We start from the raw sequence: 21,912 nt of genomic DNA, 5'->3' as shown, positions 1-21,912 counted from the left end.
GAGCAGAGTAGGACAATCCCCTCCCTCAACTGGCTGGTGATGCTTTGCCTGATGCCCCCCAGGACACAGTTGGCCCTCCTGGCTGCCAGGGCACTGCTGACTCATACTTGCTATCGACCAGGACCCCTAGGTCCCTTTGTGGGGTGCTGGTTTCCAGCATCTCATTCCCCAGTCTGTACGAACATCCAGGATTGCTCTGTCCCAGGTGCAGGATCCAGCACTTTCCCTTGTTGAACTTTATGTGGTTGGTGATTGCCCAGTCCTCTAATTTGTCAAGGTCTCTCTGCAGGGCCTCCCTGCCTTTGAGGGAAGGTGAACTGGAATGGGATCGAGCAGGAGAAATACACAGGAAGGAAATGAGTGTTGACTAAAGAGCAAAATTACAAGGGGTAGGAGAGTTCTTTGCTACTTTTTTTTTTTTTTAAGCAAATGTATTCTTCTCCATTCAGGGAGAAGAAACACGGTTACTTCTCAGTAAGCCAGAGATTTCAGATGGTGCCAATGTGGATTTCCTAAAAGGGCTGTGTCTTGATGGCGAACTCGAGCATATTCTGGAAAACCTTCTTTTTAGACATCTCATTTATTCATTTTCTAGGGTTGGAGGGAAAGACTTGTATCTGCCTGCCCAAGGCTTCCTAACCAGGTCCTCTGAAAAGTTATGTATTTTCCAAGAGTGACTGAACTTGTCTCATTCTTGATCATGGTCATGTTAAAAGAGGAATTAGAAGAGAGGAGGGAAGAGAAAGCCTGTTGGTTTTTTTTCCTCTTCAGCTTTTCAATTTGGATGTTCCTGTATATGATTATGGTTTTCCAGAGAACCTTCCTTTTTTAACCACTGGGCTCATAAAGACAGGTGTACAGAAGTCACTGGCCTATCCACCAGAAGAGGCTATAAAACCCACAGGATGGACCTGTGGGACAGAAGCTTGGTAAGGGAAGAGAAGAATAGTTCATGGTAGGCACTGGAGTGCAGAGGCAGAGATTTGGCAGGGACATGAATGACCCCGTGGTGAAGGAACATGAGGACTAAAGGAGCAGGAAGGGTTGTTTCTTTTATGACAGAAGAAAGGAAGCAAGAAGTGGGAGTAGGACAGGATCAGCTGACGGGAGAACAGAGGCATGAGGCTACCTATGGTCAGAGCAGAAATCCTACGAATAACATACAAGTCCAAGTTTCCTCAGTTATGCTTGCTTAAACCTGAATCACATGCTGTTTCTCAGTATCTGGTACCGTATGCTGTTCCGGTGTGGAGCCTGAGCCAGACTTGCCACTTCTGTGATGCTGCTGGGTCTGATGAAAATCCAGACGTGAAGGCCGGTGTAATTGTGTGCAGGCTCATGTAGCAATACCAGGGAAGCAGAACCAATCCTTTAAAGTAGCAGAGGTTGATTTTGCTTTAATGGTCACTAATAAGTTCAACAAGCAGAAAAGGCTATGAAGGCTACTTGCCAGCGACTGGCAGTTTGCAGAGGAACGGTACCTTGGAAGATCTCAAAGGGGCAAGGGAAATTCATGTTAGGCAGCTTGTGAGGAAGTACTCATTTGTCTGGCACTGAAATCCTAAATTTGTCTTGTGGGTGAACTGTCTGACTGATGAGGGGTTAAAGACTTACTTGTTGCTTCCCAAAGCAGAGGTTTGAGTGTTCAGGCTGCACAGAAATCACAGCTCCAGGAATAATTCGAATAAGGAACTGTGCTTTTCTGTGACCAACACATGGCATTCAAACAAGGCCAGTGCTTGGGGTCTGGAAAAAAATTACGCAAAAATGAGCAAGATCCTTTTTATTTTCTTTTCTTTTTATTTCTTTATAAAGAAAGGAAAGGATGGGCATGCCAAGCCAAAATGGCAGAATACAAAGGTGAGCACTGAGGTTTCTCCTTGGGGGCCATCCACAGTAAACTCTTGCTCTGGTAGGGTACAGCTCCCCATCCCTCCTGCCAGGAGGAACCCAGCATGCAGCCAGCCCTTCAGCACAATCACAGCTCTTTGAAGTTAGTTTGCACACTTTCACAATACCATCAGCCCACGTCACAGTGGGGTAGCAGCAGCTGAGGCCAGCAACAGTAGCAGCAGCAACATGAGATACAGTGCACAGAAAAAAGGGAGGGAAGAGCTTGTTTGCGAACAACTGTAGGTAACAATATAGAAAGTCCAAAGATCATCATTCTGCTATAAAAATATTACACTTCATAAAACCATGTACTATAAAAAAAATCTATTCAGAAACGCTGGTAAACATAATAAATATCTGTACACTGGCTGCCCTTTTCATACAGGAAACTTAAAAAGCGTGAGCCTCAGAAATCATAATTTGTAAACATGAATATGGAGCCTGTAAACAAAGGGCTAGATCATGGTTCATATTTATTCAAAATCATTTAATACTATCCAAGTAAATCCCTTACATACATCATCATCTAATGGCCAAGACTCCACCACTACAACAGGAAAGAGGACCCTACTCTGAGCTGTTCCCCTTGATTCCCTGAAGGTGCATATGGATTAAGGAACTAACACAGGAGTGAAGGAGGCAAGATTTGACTCTGAGTAAGAAATCAGAAAAAAATCTTTTAGCAACTGGTTTTTATTTTCTGCACTTCAAATGCATTTTTCCAGTCTCTCCTTTCAAAATTTGCCTTTAAAAAAAGGGCATTAATTTGCCTCATTTTCTTTTCAGGCTACAGTGTCTCTGAAAACTATATCCATAACATCCATTTAGGAAACATAATGGAGCACAAACTGACTCTGTAACTCTGCACACCAAAGCAAGAAGCAGTGGTTGTACAGTTCAACACTGAACATCATGCTTTACACAATATAGGATGATGAAAAAGATCAAATTCTTACTTTTAGACTCCAAACTTTGGGCTGCAAAACATTTCCATGTGCAAGCCTTGCGATGACATGCATGATCAGATGCCTTTACCTGGCTGACATGCATATGTTGTCATCTAGTTGCACCTGGAAATGCAAGGTCTAGGCTCACAAAAACCTATGAAGAGATTTTAGCTAAAATTTGGCTCTATGAACTACTGTGAGTTTATTTACTCTGTAACATTCTTGTTCTGCACAGACTTTAAACCATCCTTCCCCTAAACACCAAGAGTTTTAGGTCTGTACACAGTGAGAACCTTACTTTTAACTTCAATTTGTCTTCTGAGTTTAACTCTCACACTTTTGCTAACCTTCAGAATAGGAGAGTGTGTGCAATTGTTGCTTGCGACTGTTGTGGGCAGACATGGAGGGAGGAATGTGGGACTGTGTTCACACAGGAACTGAGGTACCAGAAGCAGCTTAGCTGCAATGTGTTGGGGCAACACAGGATTTCAGAAGCAGGGTCAGCTTGGAGGTCAGAATACACACTTTTAAAGAACAATGATGTATACTTCAAGAGAGGAAAAGAAAATGGGCTTGCACAGTTTCTTTTTTTTTTTTTTTTTAATGAACTATACTAAAGCATCTTACTAATGTTATTTTAGATCTTTTTATTTTAATGTAAGGAACATCTGAGGTGGTTGTCCTGATTGTGCTGCTTGCCTGTGTTTTAGGATTCAGATATCTGAATGTGGAGCTCACATGATTCTTGTTTAAAGGTGCCACCTGCAGATGTTCAACAAGAGAACTTTGCTTCTAAATATTTGCTTTACACACATCCGAAGACAGAGCTTCAAAACACGTGCCTGAAAATATTTTTCCAGTGAAAGCTAAGATATATTTTCTGCTACAGTAATCTGCTGCATCTTCCAAGTTTGAGTGCCTTAATTCTAGGGATTGAGAAAGCTGTAGCACTGTACAAAATCAAGAATTTCTCTGTAAAAACAGATGATTTAAAAACAAACCCCTGGATTTTTTTCTGTTCTCTTTATGAGGTCACTGGTGGCAAAAATACATCCAGTCAACATTACTTCCCCATGGCCTACCATCTGTGGCCCTACATCTGGTTACTACTCCCTGGTTACAGGGAGTTTATATGAGCTCTTGGACAATTTTCAGAAGCTTGGACTTGTCCTCTCTCTTTGTGCCCACCATTTATCGCCCTGACTCTGAGCCACACCTGGGCTCCGCTCAGCATAACTCAGAAACAGAGGAACAGAGATGACACTGAACTTGTAGCCACTCCAATGTGTTGACAGTGCTGTTGGCAAAAGAGACGTTGTTGCCTTCCTGCTGTCCCCAGACATTTGTTTTGCCTCATGGTGAACTGGATAAGGGAGGTGTAAAAGGACATATGAGCAGCTGAGGTCAAGAGGAAGTGACTACCTGCCTTTTTTTAGTGTCAGCACTTGCATATGCTGCCATAAATTCATAAGTGGACCAGCAGCATAAAAAGCCCTTGTGGCATCCATGGCTTAAGGGGTGATCCAACTTTGGGAAGAGCATCATCCTGTAAGTTTGGCCTCCAATAATATTCAATTGGAAAAAATACTCAAAGAATTACGACTAAGTATAACAACAGGGAATTAAGACTGTTTCCAACGGTTGTGAGAAGAAGCAAACCGAAGCAATGAAAGATGACCAGGAAATCTCACAGGGAGACAAAAATCTTTACAACACTCTTTCTGCCCATATGCAAGACAATTACACTGACTATTAAAAATATATTTTGTTGAAACAGCACATACCAGCTGGGACCCAAGAAAACCCATCCCTCACTCCAGGTTACCCTTTGCATCTTTGTGCCCACCTTGCCTTCTTCCAAGGCAGAAGTTGCTTTGAGGGAAACAAGGCTTGGCCAGAGCTATTCTGCATCAGCCAGGATATCCCTGTTTGTGGATATCCTCACAGTGTACTGTTAGCAGAAATACGTGAGACTTAACTTCTGACAAGCAAAAAATTATAGATGTGGCAAAAAACCAGTCCTGAGCACAGCTTAGCCACAGGAGAGAATGTGGGCTGCTGCATATATAACCATAGACACACACCTGTGTGTTTGCACTCATCAGTCCCAGCCGACTCAGCCACCGTGTGGAGTTTCACAACATTGTTTATTTTAGAAAAGAGAAGGGCTTCAAAGAGAGCTGCTTTGCAGCTGTCCTCTGTGCACAGCACATAAACTCGAACATTAAATATCGGTTTAAATTATTAAGAATAAATTTAAATTTAAAAATAGACTAATGCAAACAAACTAACTTCAGGTCAACATTGAAACAGAGTTAGTTTTAGGAACCATATTGCTATAGCAAATGAAACTCCTTGTTCCCTTGGACACTCTGAGGCAGTGATCTGGTAATTCCAGTTCAGCACTGAGATGTACAAACTACCCAGCAAGGAAAAATTACCATACCTAGCATATGAAGCTCCATGTTCACATTTTTTTTCCCCCTGTTGCCACAGAAAAAAGCCAACATAGCACAGTAGCTTTTCCCACAAAGCATCTGAGGTGACAAAATTCACTCAGAAAATAAAAATTAACAAAAGCAGTACAAAGAAGAATCCTGGTCAGCTTGTGATCACCATAAGCCAAGATGGGTAAGAAAAAGAATAAAAAAATAGTTCACATCCAGCACCACAAACCTTGCTCACTTTCTTTGAAACCAGGGAAAGAGAAAAAAGGTTGATTTTGCTGAGACCATTTCAACAAAAGCTCTCTTTCCCTGCACCTGGAAAATCCAGGTATTAGGGTACAGAACTTTTGTTTTATATGTATATAAATACACATGTACATATTCATATAAATATAAAAGCAGAGCATCCTCCCGTTTCTCCTCATAATTTATTATTATTAAAGCTTGTAACAGAGTTAGCTGAACTCTTCAGAAGTGGTACTCTCTGCACACACATGGCATGGGGAGTTTTGCTCTGCTAGAGCAGAACAGCGAGGCAGGGACATGAAATATTGGGTGACAGGGCAGATTTGAGTGAATAGCCAGGGAAGGGCAGGGAGCAATGACTGGAAATGGCCTTGCTTGCTCCAGGGTGGCACTATGGCCTGCCAGAACTGCTTTCGGTGAGCAGACTAGGTGACAGCGTGGGACGATGGCTGCACTGACCCCCTGGTCCCTGGCCAGCCCAGCCACCCACCCTCTTCTGTACCAGTCAGTGAAGAGGGACTGTCCCTTGCTTTGAAAGGGAGTCCCAGTTTGCCCCCCAACCAGTTGCATGCTAGTTACCTTTGCCAGTATTCTCCACCGTGCTGCCATGGGTCTTTTTGCCTACTGTCCTCAGTCACCCACCCTGCCTCTTGCTCAGTTCTCCAGACCCCTCACCTAGTCCTCCCAGACCTGCTTACTGGTCAAGAGCAGACACCTTTTTCTTGCCTGATACATAGGCTCCTACTCACACTGCTTTACATGAATGCTTTCCTACAGTCTCATAAGACCCAATAATTTCCTCAGAAGACCAAGTTTCTCAGAGGTTTTCTGCTTTCGGAGACCTTTGAGTAAGTCAGGGCTGGTGGCACATATGCCTTGAGAGGTGCTGGCTTTGTTCCAGAGAAGGCAGGGGCAAAGTGCAAAAGGTTCCTCAAAATCAGAAGGTATTTTCAACACCGACAGCTCTTTCTCCTTCGTGTTGTATAGCACTTGTTTCAAATAAGGTATTATTCATGTGTCTCTGCAGCCTTCACTCTTCCCGGGGTGAGTGGAGATCAGTAGATGTCTACTGGTGACCAGCCAAGTCACTTCATCATGACACATGCTGCAACAGCATTCATACCCGACTGCATTCTTCATAGCAAAAAGTGCTTTTCTTGAGAAACAAAATAAGCACTGCTCCCATGGAACATCTTAAGGACTCAAAAATAGCTTTCCTAGAGTGGAAGGGATGGAGCACACCTACTTTATTTGGCTTTATCTCAGTGAAGAAACAGAGCTACTGGAAAAATTGGCACATCTCTGTGAAGTTGTTAAACTCAGGGCCCTGGGCTGGAATGTAAAAGAAATGATGTACTAAAGGAGGATTTGCCTTACATGGGTTTCTGCTAGTTTTGGCGATTTCATGTGCAAGTTGTCCAAAAAAGGTCTGCTAGCCAAGTAAAGTTGAATTTCTCAATTCAACTTTAAATAATAAACTGTGGGTTTTCAAAGAGGTGTTTTGGGGGTACTGCTACAACCTGGTAGAGGTAAGTCTTTTCATGCCTCGCCGCTGAGCCAGATTGGAGGACAATACAGGCTCCAGCCTCGGTGCCTGAGGTGCTCGGTTTAAAGCAAAGTAAGTGGCTGCCATTGCACCCTGTAAAATAGAGAAAGATAAAACATTGGGCTGAAATTCAGTTCTCTGATGATTTTCCCTTCCCCTGTTCTGTCTCCTGAAAAAACTGTCATGCATGCACAATTTCCATGAAATGGTAACAGCTTTTAGGCTGGCAGACAGCTGGGGTATCTCTGATTCAAAGTGGTGAATGGCAGTATATGCATAGAATGCCACCAGGTTATTACAATGCAGCTTGAAGTTAAAAATATTGAGCAGGTGACAGGTCAAAAATCTTTTCTGTTAATACAGTGCCATATTAAATTTGGCCTCTGTGGCAATAATCTTCCCAACTCCTCTATCACTTTCCAGAATATTTACACAAATTACAGCTCATTCTGCAAGGAAGGAAGAGGCAAGGGTGTAGGAAGTACCTTCACTAGGTGAACATCCTGTCTGCTGAGTTGGTTTTGAGATAGATACTCCCTGTTCACTATCCATGGATGTCTCAGGACTTGGACTGCTGTGAGGCGCTGATGAGGGTCTACGTGAAGCATCTTAGACACAATGTCCTGGGTTTGAAAAGAGGAAAACAGTACAAGGGAAAAAGTAATTAACAGCAGTGCAGGTTTTACTAAGATCTTTCCGGTGACAGTGTCATCACTAGCATGTCCAATGGAGAGAATGATGCACTTTAGATAGGCTTTATATTCTTTAAGTGTCAGGTCTTGATCTTCAAAATTTTCAGCTGTAATGTTCAACTCTCAGCTGATAATACAGTCAAAAGATAATTCAGCTTATTGACTGAATGTTAATTACTGGTGACTTCATAAGAGTGGTGAACTCCACCTGGAGACCATGCCATCTGGAGGCATCTCCTCCCTGACCCCAAAGCAAGAGAAGCTTAGAATAGAAATCTAACATTCAGGCAGCTAAAATTCAATTAGGTCAGTCGTACAGCATCTGAACATTTTAATTTCAAAACTAAACATCTGATAAAAAATACATTGTGAGGCTTATAGGTGTTGGTAGCAAGATTAACATGTTATTAGGATTGCTTGCAGTTTTGTGGTGGGATGTATCAATGTTCTTCCACTGGATACTACCAGTTGCTAAAACTGAAATCTCCCGTCAAAGTTTCTGATTAATATCAGGCAACTGCAAGCTTGCTAGCTTTCCCACCTATCCTAAACTGTGAACTGTACAGGAATTAAAAATGCTAGTTTGTAAACTGCTTGCTCCTGGTTAACTTTGAGCAGCAAAAAGGTGATGTACAGACCATACATTTGTGGCATTAACAAACCTTCACTTGTTTTAAAAGTGCAGTTGCACCAAAACACAGCTCTATGCTATTTAAATCTCAAGAGAAAATCTCAGAAAGGGTTCACTGACCTTTGCAGTATCAGATACTGAATCCCAGTTTCCTCCTGTAAGAGCATATTTGCCACTGCCAATCCTGGCCAGAATCTCCTCTGGGGTGTCATCTGGTCCATTTGCAAAAGGAGTGAATCTATTAAAAAAAAAACAACAAAAAACCCAAAAAAAACCACAACAAAAAACAACCAGAGAGAGAGAGAAAAATACAATGTAATTTGCAAGTTCATGATTTCAAGGTTCTAGTGCTAACTGCCAGTGATTACAACAGGAATTTGTTTCCAGAATGGACCACAGACATTGTGGCTTCATTTTCACTCAAAGGCTGGTGGTTCCTGATATTGTTCTGTAGAGGGAAAAGACTGACTCCTTAATAGTTTTTTCAATTTTTATTCTGTTCTCATTTTTTAGGAATTAAATATTCTTTGTAAAAATAGACATGTTTTTACCTCTTGCTTTAACTCTGCTTTATTTCCAATACCAGTACCTTGATAATGGCAAGAAAGGACAAAAATTATAAAAGAGAAAAAATAAGACCTGGAACAGAAAAAAAAAAGGAAAAGAAAATTTCTAATCTATTTTGTAAGACTTTGTTAGCCTTAATGTTCAAGTCTATTGGGCAAAAGAAATTATCAGCAATAGGTTACTTCCTGATCCAGACAGTCAGAAATGACTAGTAAGATGAACCCAGCTTTACAAAATCAGTGTCTCACGCAGAGGGTACACTTTTTGTCTTCAGAAAGTGACAAGAGATAAGGTTTTTAATCTGATTAAAATCTACCAGGTCAAATTTTACTCTGCGATTTTGAAGAGCTGTGTAGGTTTAGAAGAATTAGGGATTTTTATACTTTTCCTTCCATCTTTTCTCTTCTGACAACTTGACAGAGGGTTTTTAGATAGCTAAATGGTTGCTTTGGCCACAGCTTCCTATCCTACCTGGTTTCTAGTAGCAAATTCAATTCCTCACATTGTATTTTCTCATTTTCACAAACATTTCAGACTTCAGAGAAGTTCAGCCCAAGGATATATGTAATGTTATTCCTACCTATAACTATCAGGAGGGATACAGTAAGAGTTAAGGACTGGCAAAAACTCTGGGGTCTGTCACTAGCTCCATCAACAGGATCCCAGGCCTATCCTCTAGTTCTGGCTGTCTCAGCCTTTTCTGCTCACAGCGATGATGGGAGAAGAATATAATCCCAGGTGCAAATAATAGTCAGGTCCTACTAATCTCCTCCAGTGAGGAAGAACAAGATCATCCATAAATGCAGTGTTGGCACCTAAAAAGTCAGCAGTTCTCAACTTTTTGTATTACTCTTATTTTCTCTTGTCCATGCAGAAAAAGTGAGGTGTATAAGCTATTAGCACCCATTGGTAAATTTAATATCCACTAAGTTGTGCAATTTGTATTTCTGATTCAAACGTATTTGGATTCTTTCTCCACATAAGGAAGCATTTGGAATACAATAAACTGAAAAAATGTGACTCTCTTATTTTCCTGATTCTGTCTGTGTATCGCTGCAAATCTGTACTATTAGCCAAATAGAAACAGGTTCTTGGAGATCTTAGCAGACTGGGAGACATCCCCAGAAAGTCACAATATATTTCAGCCTAAGTTGAACACATTTTACTCAGGAACAAAATAGATGAGATAGAGACTCCTGTCACCTTTCCTATAATCCATGAGGCAAATAACAGAAAAGTAGAGTGCAATTCTTTGTTTTCTTTATAAAATCTAGGAATGAATCCAAGCTTCTTGCCACACCTGAATGATCATGAAACAGATTAAATATCTTAGGTCACTGAAATGTTTCAAGCTGCACTTAGGTGTGATAAATGTTCACATACCATACTCCAAGAAATTAAATTCAGGGGCCTAATAACTTTAGACTGGGTTTGCACATCCTATGCCTATTCTTCACTACTTATTTCAATTTGTCTCTTTCTCTGAATTTTCTTGTATCAATATTTAAAATTAGCCAACACATTGGTAGGCTAATTGGTAGGCAAAAGTTCCTACTGCATGTTGCTATTCTTGCTGATCCGTTCGTTTACCTTCTGTCCTTTTCAAATAGCATCCAAAAACTATGTTTGGGTGGGGATCTTTTTGAGATTTTTAAGGTGCTCAGATACCTCAATAACTGTAACAGTAGAAGAAAAATAAAGCTGAAGAGAATACATGTATTAATAGAAGGAATTAACATCCTTCCATGGATAAGGTGAACATGATGTGGCTCTCTATAGTCCTGTGGACCTCTTCTAATGTAAAACTTTCACACTGCTTAAAGGGGTGAGTGAACCCTTTAGGAGTCTAGGTCTCAGTGCATACTTACAGGCACTGTCTGTTAAAACCCTAAATAATTTGTCAGGTGTCAAAGTATTTATGCATTCTAGGAAAAACATATTCTAACTCTAGGTCTTGACATCTGTTTTCTTGCTTCACACAACCAAACACATTGCTCCAAGTAGGCCAGACAGTTTGCTTTCTCTATCTGTGACTCCTTTCAGACTTAATTAGTGCTGAACTGCTGAGTTCACTGGAGATTACTGTTCTAGGAGAAACTCATCACTCACCCTGCCAACATGGTGTACAGTAGGATCCCCAAGCTCCAAATGTCACAGGCTGCATCATAACCTTGGCGTTTAAGGACCTATGTGAAGGAAAGAGAGAGACGAAAATAGTTTAATCTGCATTCCTTGACTTTTAGCTTCAGATCTACAAAAAGCACTGATTAGTGGTTGTATCTGATGACATTTCCAGGGCTTAACCACAGATCTGGTTTGAACATGTGGCTGCCATGGGATCAAAATGTCCAGTATTGGTGTTGAGAAAGGTGAAGCCCAGGCTGGAATGAGCTGGTTAGTGTTCAAACCAAGCACATCTGTCCCCTCCACAGTAAGAGAGATGAGTGTAGTTTGCTGGAAACTCTGTGAACTTCTCTGACAATCTAACATGAAGCAAAGCAGAACAATATTTCAATTATTGAAAATGTTTCATAAAAAAAAGCTCATTAATACTTTGAAACATAACCTCCTATAAAACACATCCTCCTAACATAAAAGTTACCAAGAACACTATGGATGCAACGATTATAGGGCTGAATGACAGTGATAAGTATTCCAAATGAGGTCAGTTTGGATTTGATATAGCAAATGGATGCACACTAAAGTATATCTAATGCTAAACTAATAAAGATGCATGACAACTGCAAAGAAAGCTAAAAGGCTTGTTCTTATCTCACTTCTGTATAAAGAAAAGTGAATGCATTTAGACTGGACTTCACAGAGAGCAGGCTAAAACTTGATCCCCTTTTCCTATGGGGAAAACAACACCCATGGTACTCAGCAAAGATCTGACCAGTAGATTCAATATTGATGCAGGATGGTACGTTATAGCAGTAAGGGTAAAGCCTAGATTTCATTTATGCTGGCGCACACTAGAAGAAATGCCTATTTAGGTCAGTGCAGGTCCAAGTGAAATCAAAGTCACCCGCCAAGCTTAGGGACCACCTCAGTTGTTTCACTTGCCCATTAAAGCAAGCTACCCTTCTGTTTTTTTCAGGTCTGACACAAAAGGAGAGTTTTGTCCTGCTCTGATGGATTGATAGATACATCTTTTTGCAAAGCACATGAAAAAGGAAGGTACAAATTCAGCAAGTCTTTCTCTGACCTGCAGCCTTATTACCCAGGGTGATTTACTTAAATAAAGTAATCTGAAGTCTATCACAGAAAAGATCAAACTCTGCTAAGGAAAAACAGTTTGATAAAAAGTTGCCTTGACGGATTTTATAAATGATGAGCAGCAAAGCAACCATCTGTCAGGTATGCTGCTGAGTGAACATTCGCTACCTGGGAAAAAATAAAACCAAACCGAAAAACCCCCACAACAACAAAAACAGAGAAAAAGCCACATTTCCTTCTCTTGACAAAGCTGGTAGCATCCTGCTTCTGCTTCTCCTGCCCATCATATATAGGCTTTCTGGCTGTTACATTTGTTTTTATTTCTTTAGTTCTTGCATTCATTCCTGCTCTATAATGTTAGTTTTTATGGGAAAAACTTCTTTGCTATTTGACAAACCCAGTTGCTTCTTGCTTCACCTGTGAGACTGAATACCCAACCTTTATATTTCCATATGGTCATTCTCGCTGTGTTTCGAACAGGTACATTTTCACTTCATTGCTGTTTTCCTCCAATAACCAAGAACAATCAAGTCCAAGGCAAATGACAGAAAAACCGGGCAGTGATGCTACTTAGCGGAGCAGGATATTAAGCAAGTGGTTACACAACCTCGAAATAATGGAGAGGTGTCACTGTGTGCTATCATTCAGTTTGCAGGAGCAGGGCTATACAACAAGGAAATTCACTCTGTGCCACTGCCTAGGGAAAGCTTTGCTGGCAAGTACTTTTTTTATCAGCAGCAACTTCACCCCACAGATAACAACAGGATCTAGTGAGTTATCAGTTAGTGTCACTGCTATTTCAAAACACCTCTAGCAGGTCTGTGCAACTGTGGTTAAAATGAGAACACTGAGCAGACAGAAGAAAGCATGAGAAACCTTGGCCAAAAAGACTGGTGTTTGATCTAGGCAGGAGATGGTACGAAACACAAACAGGCGTGTGTTTTAGAAATAAATCAATCGGGGAATGAGCTTTGCAAAACATGCAGTGGTGTCTTGCTGTTAATGGATGCTGAAGAATTTACCACCAATGAAGGGGTTTGGGTCACCTTGAGAACTCAGTGGGATCTGAAATAGAGGCACAAGCTGGCAGGGCATTGTGGAGAGAATGGCTACCCTGGAGATAATGATACCCTGGGTTCATCCAGTTCTGATAATGGCTCAGATATTTATCCAACCCCCTTTTATTTTTAGAGGCTTTGACTTACTGGGTTAACAAGGTTATAAATGCAGGTTTTTCTCAGCTGTGACAATGCATACAGGTACAAAAGCTAACAAACAATCTCATATTTTCAAATGCCAGAACAGTAGTTCTTCATGGATATTGGAGGAAAACTGCAGAGTAAAATATTTTTACTCAATCCAAAAGGACCTTACTGCATCAGTAGGGCAAGAGCCCGGCGCTTCCCTCCCCACATGCAGCATGACTCGCACTAGGTGGCAGCGTGCCTCTTTCTCTCGGGTAGTCTTCGTCTTTGCTCTTGCTATCATCAAACCCCAGACTAAATGTTTCCAAAATACAGGGAGATCCAAGTGGGCAAATATGTCCTCCTTCTTCTGTCAATGTCCTTTTTGTCATCAGCTCAACTGACTTTCTGCCTCCTTGATTAGTTTCATGAGCACGTGGCAGATGTTGCAGTGGGGCTTAGATGGGGAACACAAAAGTCAAGTCTAGGCTGGAGGGCAGCATTATATCACAGGTAAAATAAAAAAGCACTTAAGGCTTTATGTAAGATCTCTACCACTTCTGGTAATGTTTCAATTAATCTCCAAAGTCTCCTGCATTAGCAGGACCTGTCTTATTATCACGAATATCTGGGACAGTAATTTCTATTTCCAGTTTGAATCAGAAGAGTCTGACCTGAAAATACACTGGGTTGGCAACGTTTGTGACTAGACACTACACAAAATAGCCCATGATGAAAAATAGCTACACCTATTTTAAGCACACTGTATCTCGGAGAAAATCTGAGTGCTTCAAATCTTGCAAACATGATTATTTTTTGGTTTAGAAATTGAATGGCTGTGGTGCTACAGAACTTTTTTATGTACTTTGATAAATTTTAAAAAGCTCATTCCCATTTCTAAAATGGAAACCCAACCAAACAGCAACAAAATAACAAACCAGTCTTTCTTGGCCATAGAAGACTTCTTTGCTGAAATAAACCTGTTTTGAATTTATATTGTCCTGGCAATGGTCTTAATGTAAAAAATTCTCTTTCTGATGCTGGAAGGCTGTGATTCCTGGGATTAACTTTTGGTATCATGAAAGGACTTTGTATGGAAAGATCATCTCATTTTTCTCTTCCCAGTTATATACCATGTAGATGAACATTGGATGAAGGAGACTTATGGGGAAGAAAAGATTGCTGAATTATACCAATTGAGAGACATTGGTATTTTATAGTATAGAACAGATGTAGTATTGAAAGACAGTAGCCTTTTGTTTTTCTTATATGGACCAGAACAAGCAGAGGAAGACACACATTTGAAGTCGTGTACTAACGTACTAACGTTTCTGATTTTCATCGCTCCAAAAAATGGACAGTTAACCAGGAAACTAACTTGCTGCTCCTTCATCAGAAGGAAGCAGCTATGAACATCTCAAGAGTCAAACACAGGGAAAAGCCCAAACCATTAAAACTGCTGCATGACCCGAGCTCACTCTCACAGGCCTACATGAAAGGAGCAGCACCTGCCAGTGACGCAGACGTTCTCCCAATGCTTGGGACAAGCTGTTCGGTCTTCATCTGTTTCCCTCTCTGTAAAAATTAGAAAGCAGCCCTTTCCTACATCTCCCATAACAGGGGGGATTGGTACTAGGAAAGCCCAAGAGGAGAGATATTTCTTTAGCTCAATGAAGTCAACAATAAAACTCTGACTGATTTCAGCATGATAAGGAATTTGTTCAAGGATTTTTTAGTCCTGTCACAGAATCACAGAATGGAAGGGTTGGAAAGGACCACTGGAGGTCATACAGTCCAACCTCAAGCAGAGTCCCCTAGAACATGCTACTCAGGATTGTGTCCAGATGGCTTTTGGATATCTCGAGAAGGAGACTCCCCAGCCTCCCTGGGCAACCTGACATGAAGATTTTATTCCTGACATCAAGATTTCCTTCTTAAGCCTTAATCCTGCTCTGACACAGTGCACTAGAGGGAAAGTAGTCTGATCAGAAGCAGCTAGAGAAAAAGGATATTTATCCCAGTAATGAGTCAAAGCATTGTGTAAGTCAATCCAAGACAGACACCAGCTTCTGTCAGAAGAAAAACAAGTGCCATGACAAGTCCAGGAAAAGGAAATTTATGGTAATAGAGACTGTCCAAGTGCCAGTAGCCTGGTTTCTGCCTTGTTCTCCTGTAAAGGCAGCAAGGAAAAGGGAGAGAGGGAGGAAGGACTGTTTCCTATGACAGAGTCACTACTGAAGGCTTTGAAATATGATCCTACCTCAGGGGCAACAAAGTTGGCCGTGTAGCAGGGAGTCATAAGCAGCCCATTCTCCGCTCTCAGTTGCTTAGCAAACCCAAAGTCACAGATCCTGATAGAGTCTGGGTTTCCTGACTCGTCCATGTAGAGGATATTACTTGGCTTGAGATCTCGGTGCACCACCTTAACAAGAAAGAGAAGCGAGAAACAAGTGAGAAGAGGAGGTCAGGGAGCATCCAGGCTTGGCTGCCATTCCTGGTCTGCTGGTTGAGGTAGGTCAAGATCTCATGCTGAAAATATTTAAGTTTTGGAAAAAAGTTACTTAAAAGCCTTGGACAAATGAAGGAAAATAAAAAAGGTTAAAGTCTGTTAAAATGAGAAATAAAATCTTTGACAGCCTGTGCTGGTTTATCAAGATGGAGGCTGCTGCTTTAAGGGGGGACAACTTTCCTCAGCGTAGTCAGAGTGGGCTGTTGTATGATCATCTTGGTGGCATTCTCCTGGAACATGATGGCTTGAAGTACTCAGCTAAAAGCTGAAGAAGAAATCACATCATAGGGGGAAAGTGTGTAAGGTCTTCTTGTGACTGTACATGTGAGTGGCTCACACTTGAAAGGAGGGACTTTTGTTTCCTGATTTCAAAATGTATTCACACAACTTCACAGGACTGTGCATTTTACCAGATATGCTGCATTTCAGTGGTGGGAAAACAGCCTTTATTTGTTATAACAAGACTGAAAAATTATCATGAAAACATAAAAGCCGAAGCAAAAAATGCATTTGTTTTAACCATGAAGCAGGAAAAGCAGCAAATATTTGACTAGTCATCCAAACTGCTTGTCCCTGAAATGCAGAAAAGGAGAGATTTTCAAACTGCTGTATATAAAGAGTTTATACTCCAAAAGCCAGCTTTTAATAGCGTGTCAGAAACCTTTCCCATCAGCTGCTCAAACTGCCACTTCATTTGGAGAGCTGAGCATTTGATTTTCTACCTATCTGCTGATTCAGCAACCCTATTTGAAATTCTGTTAAGAGATCAGGTACTGCAATAATGACTGTGATAAAAAGTAAACAAGTGATATCTCAACATGGTACATGAACTTCAAAATCACTGTAGTGTGGGAATAAAAATGCCACTTCAATATACTTTCTGCTCAGTGGGAAAATGGATAGAAAGCCTATGACCCTATTTCACAAACCAAATGTAATTATAAATATGGAGAAACATTTTTTGGAGGGAACCCCGTTCCCCCCCATTTACATTCCAGAGAATCAAAATCACAACTATTTGCTATTTCTAGAAGTTGGAGATTAAGAAGGTTGATGCAGCTAAGCCAAAAAAGTCATGCTTACGCCCTGAGAGTGCAGGTAGTCCACAGTCCTGGTGATGGTGCACAGCACAGCGCTGGCTTCCCGCTCTGAGAAACACTTTTGCCGAAGAATGCGGTCCAGGAGCTCACCTCCCCTCATCAGCTCCATCACCAGGTACACGAATTTCCCATCATCATACACCTGGAAGAGTAACAGAATAAATATATGTTTTGGACCCATTAACTTGGTAAATGTTGGTCCTTTAAGCACAGTGTTGGCTTGCTAGTGTGAGATGTTGCAAGAGGAAAATGTCAGCTAACGTGTGGGAAATGTACTTATTACGCTTAACAACAGAAAATTTTTAAAATTACTTAATCATCACTTTTTTCTTGTGTCTGTAGCAGCTTGCTGATTTGTCCACACAGAAATGTAGCTTTCTTGTTCTGCTGTCATGCCAGCAGAGCAGACCAAGCTGCTAAAAGCAGCACCACTTCACACAGCCCCAAATGTCTGCTGGCTCTCACCCAAGCCTCCTTCTCAGTAGTGTTCTCTCTTTACACTTCTACAGGGTAACATTTGCCATTTAAAATATCAATATTTCCCTTTGAGTCATGATCAACTAAAGAACTGTTATTATACTGTTGGCCAAGACCTGCACCTAATGATATTATATAGTTTCTATTTGCAATTCTGGGGAATACATTGACATCACCCGCAACATATATTTATCTTCAATGTCAAGGGCAAGGGGTAAAAGACATTTTGTCATTTAAACTGGAAGACAGCTATTTTCATGCCATAATCTTTTACCTGGACTGCAATAATGAGCAGGAAAGGGATAAAAACCTTTTTTTGCACAGATTTTTAGAAACACTTTAACAGTTAGGAATTAAGTGAGACTTTCTTGAGAGCATGAAATTAGAAAATTTTTATCTACTTCTCTAAAGTCTAAACCATAACATACTGGCCACAGATATGAGCAGGACTTTGTTCTGTAAACTCTGAATCTGACATGGTGTGGACAAACCTAGGTGAGACTGCAGGCAGCCTAAGTAAAACATCTCTGACTAAACGTCCTTACTGTATGTATGAATGGTGAAGGCTATTTTTCATATGAAATGCTGAAGAAAAATACCCTCATGTCTTCTCAGGCTGCTTGAGTAGAAGGTAAATACTCCCTGGCACTAAAACACTATTGGGGGAAATCCTAGAGACTTTGTGAGCCCTCCTCTTCCCAACAAAGCACATACCACAGGCTGCATGGGAATGGCTGCTACTCATGAAAAATCATCCCCTGTCCAGCAGCACCACTGTGTGGGTTCAGCAATGTGCACTGAAACACCCAGCTAGGGAGACCTCCTTTTAAACAGTGCTTCAAAACCAAACACATTTTGTCATTCTCCAGCACTGTGCCCCTTTGGATTTATTTACAGTCTGTTAGACAGTAACTGGAGAATATATAACCTGACCAGACTTTCCAAATGCTATCTAGTAATTTGTTGAGTCATGTTTTTTTACCTTGATTTCAATGGGTCTAGTTTTAGCTCTGACCTTCAGCTGAAGAATTTTCCAGACATGGACTAATAAGTGGGCCTGATCATAAGATGAAAATCATTTAATGCTGAAGTGCTGGAAGACTACTCACATCTTTAAGAGTAATGATGTTTGGATGCTGTCCATATCGCAAGAGGATCTCAATTTCTTCAGAGGGGTCTCTCTTGCTCTTATCAATTATCTGGAATAAATGAAGAACAGTTAGTCCAATACCAGCTAGCAGCACTAAGTGCAAACCAAGCAATTTCTACAGTATAAACAAATTAATATTTAAAATTCTTCTATTAATCATTATTTTAGGAGAGGACAGCTCAAACCATGTGCAAATGAGAGCCATGTTGACTGTCTGACAAAGCCAGATGAAGCAATAATTAGTTTAGACTCCGGAGGCTTGGGCCCTCTTTTTGATGCCTATAGTTCTGTTTACCCATAAATAATGGCACTTACAAGAAGTGTTGTTTAGAAACCAAACAACCTTGAAAGTTTTAAAATAATCATAGCTTTAAAATTATCTCTTTGACATAAAAAAATGGATAGAATCATAATATTGACATATGCTTGTATGTCTGCTGATAAATTAACAAAAATTATTTATCAAGTGTGTTTGTCAGAAGTGAAAATGACATTTTCTGCCAGGGGAGATTTGCATTGAAGCTCTTGGTAATCACTTGGCTCTTTGGGCCATGCTGTTGTAATGATATGTAATGTTATGTATCAAAATCTTTTGCCTTATCAGAGAGTACAGTGAGACATAAAAACTTTTTAGTTTCATAGCAGCAGGTCTCAGAAAAACATGACATCTGCTGCTCAGAGAGCATCACTGCACGGAAAGCCAGCTGTTAGAATAACCTTGACTTCGCAATGCTCCTGTTACCTGTATTCTGGATGTCAGTCAAAGAGCTTTAGTCATTTACCCAGTTGAGGACATTGATTATGGTTCTCACTTTGTGGATTTAAATTATAAATATGAAATAAAAAAAAAAAGCTATAAAATAATACAAGGGAGATCTCTACATTTTGGAATCTCAAATGCAACTGCACAGGGAATGGCAAAAGACTCACTCATCAGGAGTACGGTACTTTGGCAATATTTCTTATTGCTAAGAAACAGAAGCAGTACAGGCGTATACAAAATACAGTACAGAATAACAGGTGTACCAAAATAGAATGGGTGCCATTTTCAGAATATCATAAATTCATTATTGTCTTGGATTTCAAGGCTTCCAACCTTAAATGTGGTTAGTTCTCTCCAATAACTAGGCACAGAGCACAGATTACAAATGATGGTGTTATCAGGGAAACAACTTTTTAAAAACCTCTTTTGCTAATGAGCCTGTCTGCTTTTTTTATAAAATGCATGCACTTTTTATGTCTTAATTATGGTGATACACATTTAAGTACATGTCTAGAATTTTATGCATCAGCCATAAAAATGCATAACTGAGTACATCAGAGGTTTCACAGTCATCACGACTGACATGTATGTGCAGTGATAATGATGGTCAGTAGTTGTCTGTGGCTGAGGCATGCATGTGAAGCCATGTCGGTGATTTGACTCTGAATTAATAGAAGTGTGACAAATGAAGGTGCAACAGGAAGCTGATGCAGGAAGATGGCTGTCGTCTGCATTTGAATAAATAAAGGAAAACTTCAAAAACAGGTGAATGGAAAAGAATTCTGCTAGCAACTTCTCCTTAGAATACTGTTGTTCTCGCGGTTTATTTGAGATATTACCAAGAAGCCGATGGAACCCTGATCAACTGACTCCTCGTAAGTACAACCACAGCGACTGAATGTGTCCCACTCAACCAATAACTCTAACATACAAAAAGATCCTCAGGGCCACTTCCTCGGCTAAACTAATAGCTTTTGTCAGGTTAATGGAGTTACTCACATGTGCCCCTGTTTGCATGTGCCTGCCTTGTACAAACCAGAAGAATCTACCGTGGTAAGTATTACCACTGCTGTGCGAAGTACTACTGTCACTATGCTACTGTAGCAAGCAATATATTCCAGATCCCTTTTCTGTTGTAGTTTCCTGTGAAAGGAAATATCCAGAGCTGTGGAAAATTTTAAGCAACTATTAATAATGCAGGACTATAAATGCATATATACGGCCTAAAAAAAGATTCAAACCAAAAATAACCTCAGCTATTGACACAAAACTAAAACCAACATAACCTAAAGCAGTCTGCTACTGATCTAGAAGCAACAGCAGTAGATGACATGTAATGCTCCTAATTCACGATATGCTATATAAATACAAATTGCAAGACAGGCCCTAAATATGCATACTTTTTGCTTTAATGTGTGTGCAAGCTGTGATACAGTGATTAGATGGACAAGCTGCCCCGAATTGCACCACAAATCATTGTCAGAGCTGTGAAAGGACCTGCCAAATTCCTTTCAGTCCCTGGGCAGTCTGGTTAGACAGACCAGAACCATTTTTTTCCTCTACAGCAAGAGACTGTCACCCTGATAGTGCCTCTTTTCAGTGTGCCTGTGACGTACATTTGGCCCATGACTGATAAAGCAGCAGAGGAAGTCTCTCAACTTTAGCAGAAATCTCTCAGCATTTCAGACTTTGGCCTTACCAGAGTGGACTGATAAATATAAAAGAGAATATCAATAAAATTCTATGATGGTAAAGTCTTGTTGAAATTGGCACACCGACTATATAGACAGTATATATTTATATTTGCTTGTTGCAATTTTGTGAAGGTATTTGCATGCTTCCAACCATGTAGATAAAGTTCTTCTTCTGGACCTAGTTATGCCATTAGAAGATGTTATGAGTTCTCAGTTGTTTGATACCACCCACCAACTGGGACTTACAGCCTTTACAGCCCTGCCAAAGAAATGGTATCTGTGAGCACTCCCTAATCCGCTTTCACAGAGCCAGTCATGTTAATACAAATTGCCTTTTCAAACACTTAATTTAACCAGAGTGACTGTGCAGGAGAATGGAGAATGGCTGTGTTTCTCACACAGAGTTCTCCATCACTCCAATTGTGAGACTGGAAAAAGGCAAGAGGTAGGAGGAGACAGTTTAAATGCCTTTGATGTCTGGAAAATGAACAATCTAAAAGAAAAGGTGAGAGAAAAGCAAGAGAGTGAGAAAGAAGACAGAAAAGAAACATGAGAAGCACTGATGGGAAGAGCAGTGATATGGGCCTGAGGAGAAAGGACGAGGCACCTGTCAGGCTAAGCTGGAGCTAGCAGCAAGGAAACTGCTGTCTGTTGTTGAGTCTTTCTGTGCTGGGGAGAAAGGACTTTGTGTATCTTTAATGAACAAACAAGACTGCATTAAAACATTTGCTTGGCTCTGACTTGATTTATTCCCCTTCAGTGAAACAGGACTCAAAAGCTCTGTCTAAATCACATCAATTGAAATGGGTGATGGTAGGTATCTCCCTTCTTGAGGAAGCTGATATACCTA

The 21,912-nt window shown here is 40.6% G+C and overlaps 1 protein-coding gene across 9 annotated transcripts in view; it reads right to left on the bottom strand.

Moving 5' to 3' along the window:
- Positions 1-1,796: 1,796 nt before the first annotated feature.
- RPS6KA2 (ribosomal protein S6 kinase A2) overlaps positions 1,797-21,912 on the bottom strand; it is a 284,207-nt gene continuing 264,091 nt past the window's right edge. For all 9 annotated transcript variants that reach the window (XM_032682394.1, XM_032682396.1, XM_032682402.1 and 6 more), the window contains 7 exons: positions 18,565-18,654; positions 16,962-17,120; positions 15,630-15,791; positions 11,079-11,155; positions 8,523-8,640; positions 7,565-7,702; positions 1,797-7,172 (listed from right to left, as the gene is read on the bottom strand). In XM_032682394.1, coding sequence (XP_032538285.1) covers positions 7,047-7,172; positions 7,565-7,702; positions 8,523-8,640; positions 11,079-11,155; positions 15,630-15,791; positions 16,962-17,120; positions 18,565-18,654 — 870 coding nt within the window. In that variant the 3' untranslated portion in view covers positions 1,797-7,046. The remainder of the gene's footprint in view (positions 7,173-7,564; positions 7,703-8,522; positions 8,641-11,078; positions 11,156-15,629; positions 15,792-16,961; positions 17,121-18,564; positions 18,655-21,912) is intronic.

Source organism: Chiroxiphia lanceolata, chromosome 3 (assembly GCF_009829145.1).
Source record: "Chiroxiphia lanceolata isolate bChiLan1 chromosome 3, bChiLan1.pri, whole genome shotgun sequence".
Classification (NCBI taxonomy): Eukaryota; Metazoa; Chordata; class Aves; order Passeriformes; family Pipridae; genus Chiroxiphia; species Chiroxiphia lanceolata.
Note: the sequence above shows the minus strand (reverse complement) of the source record. Positions and strands in the feature narration are given on the sequence as shown.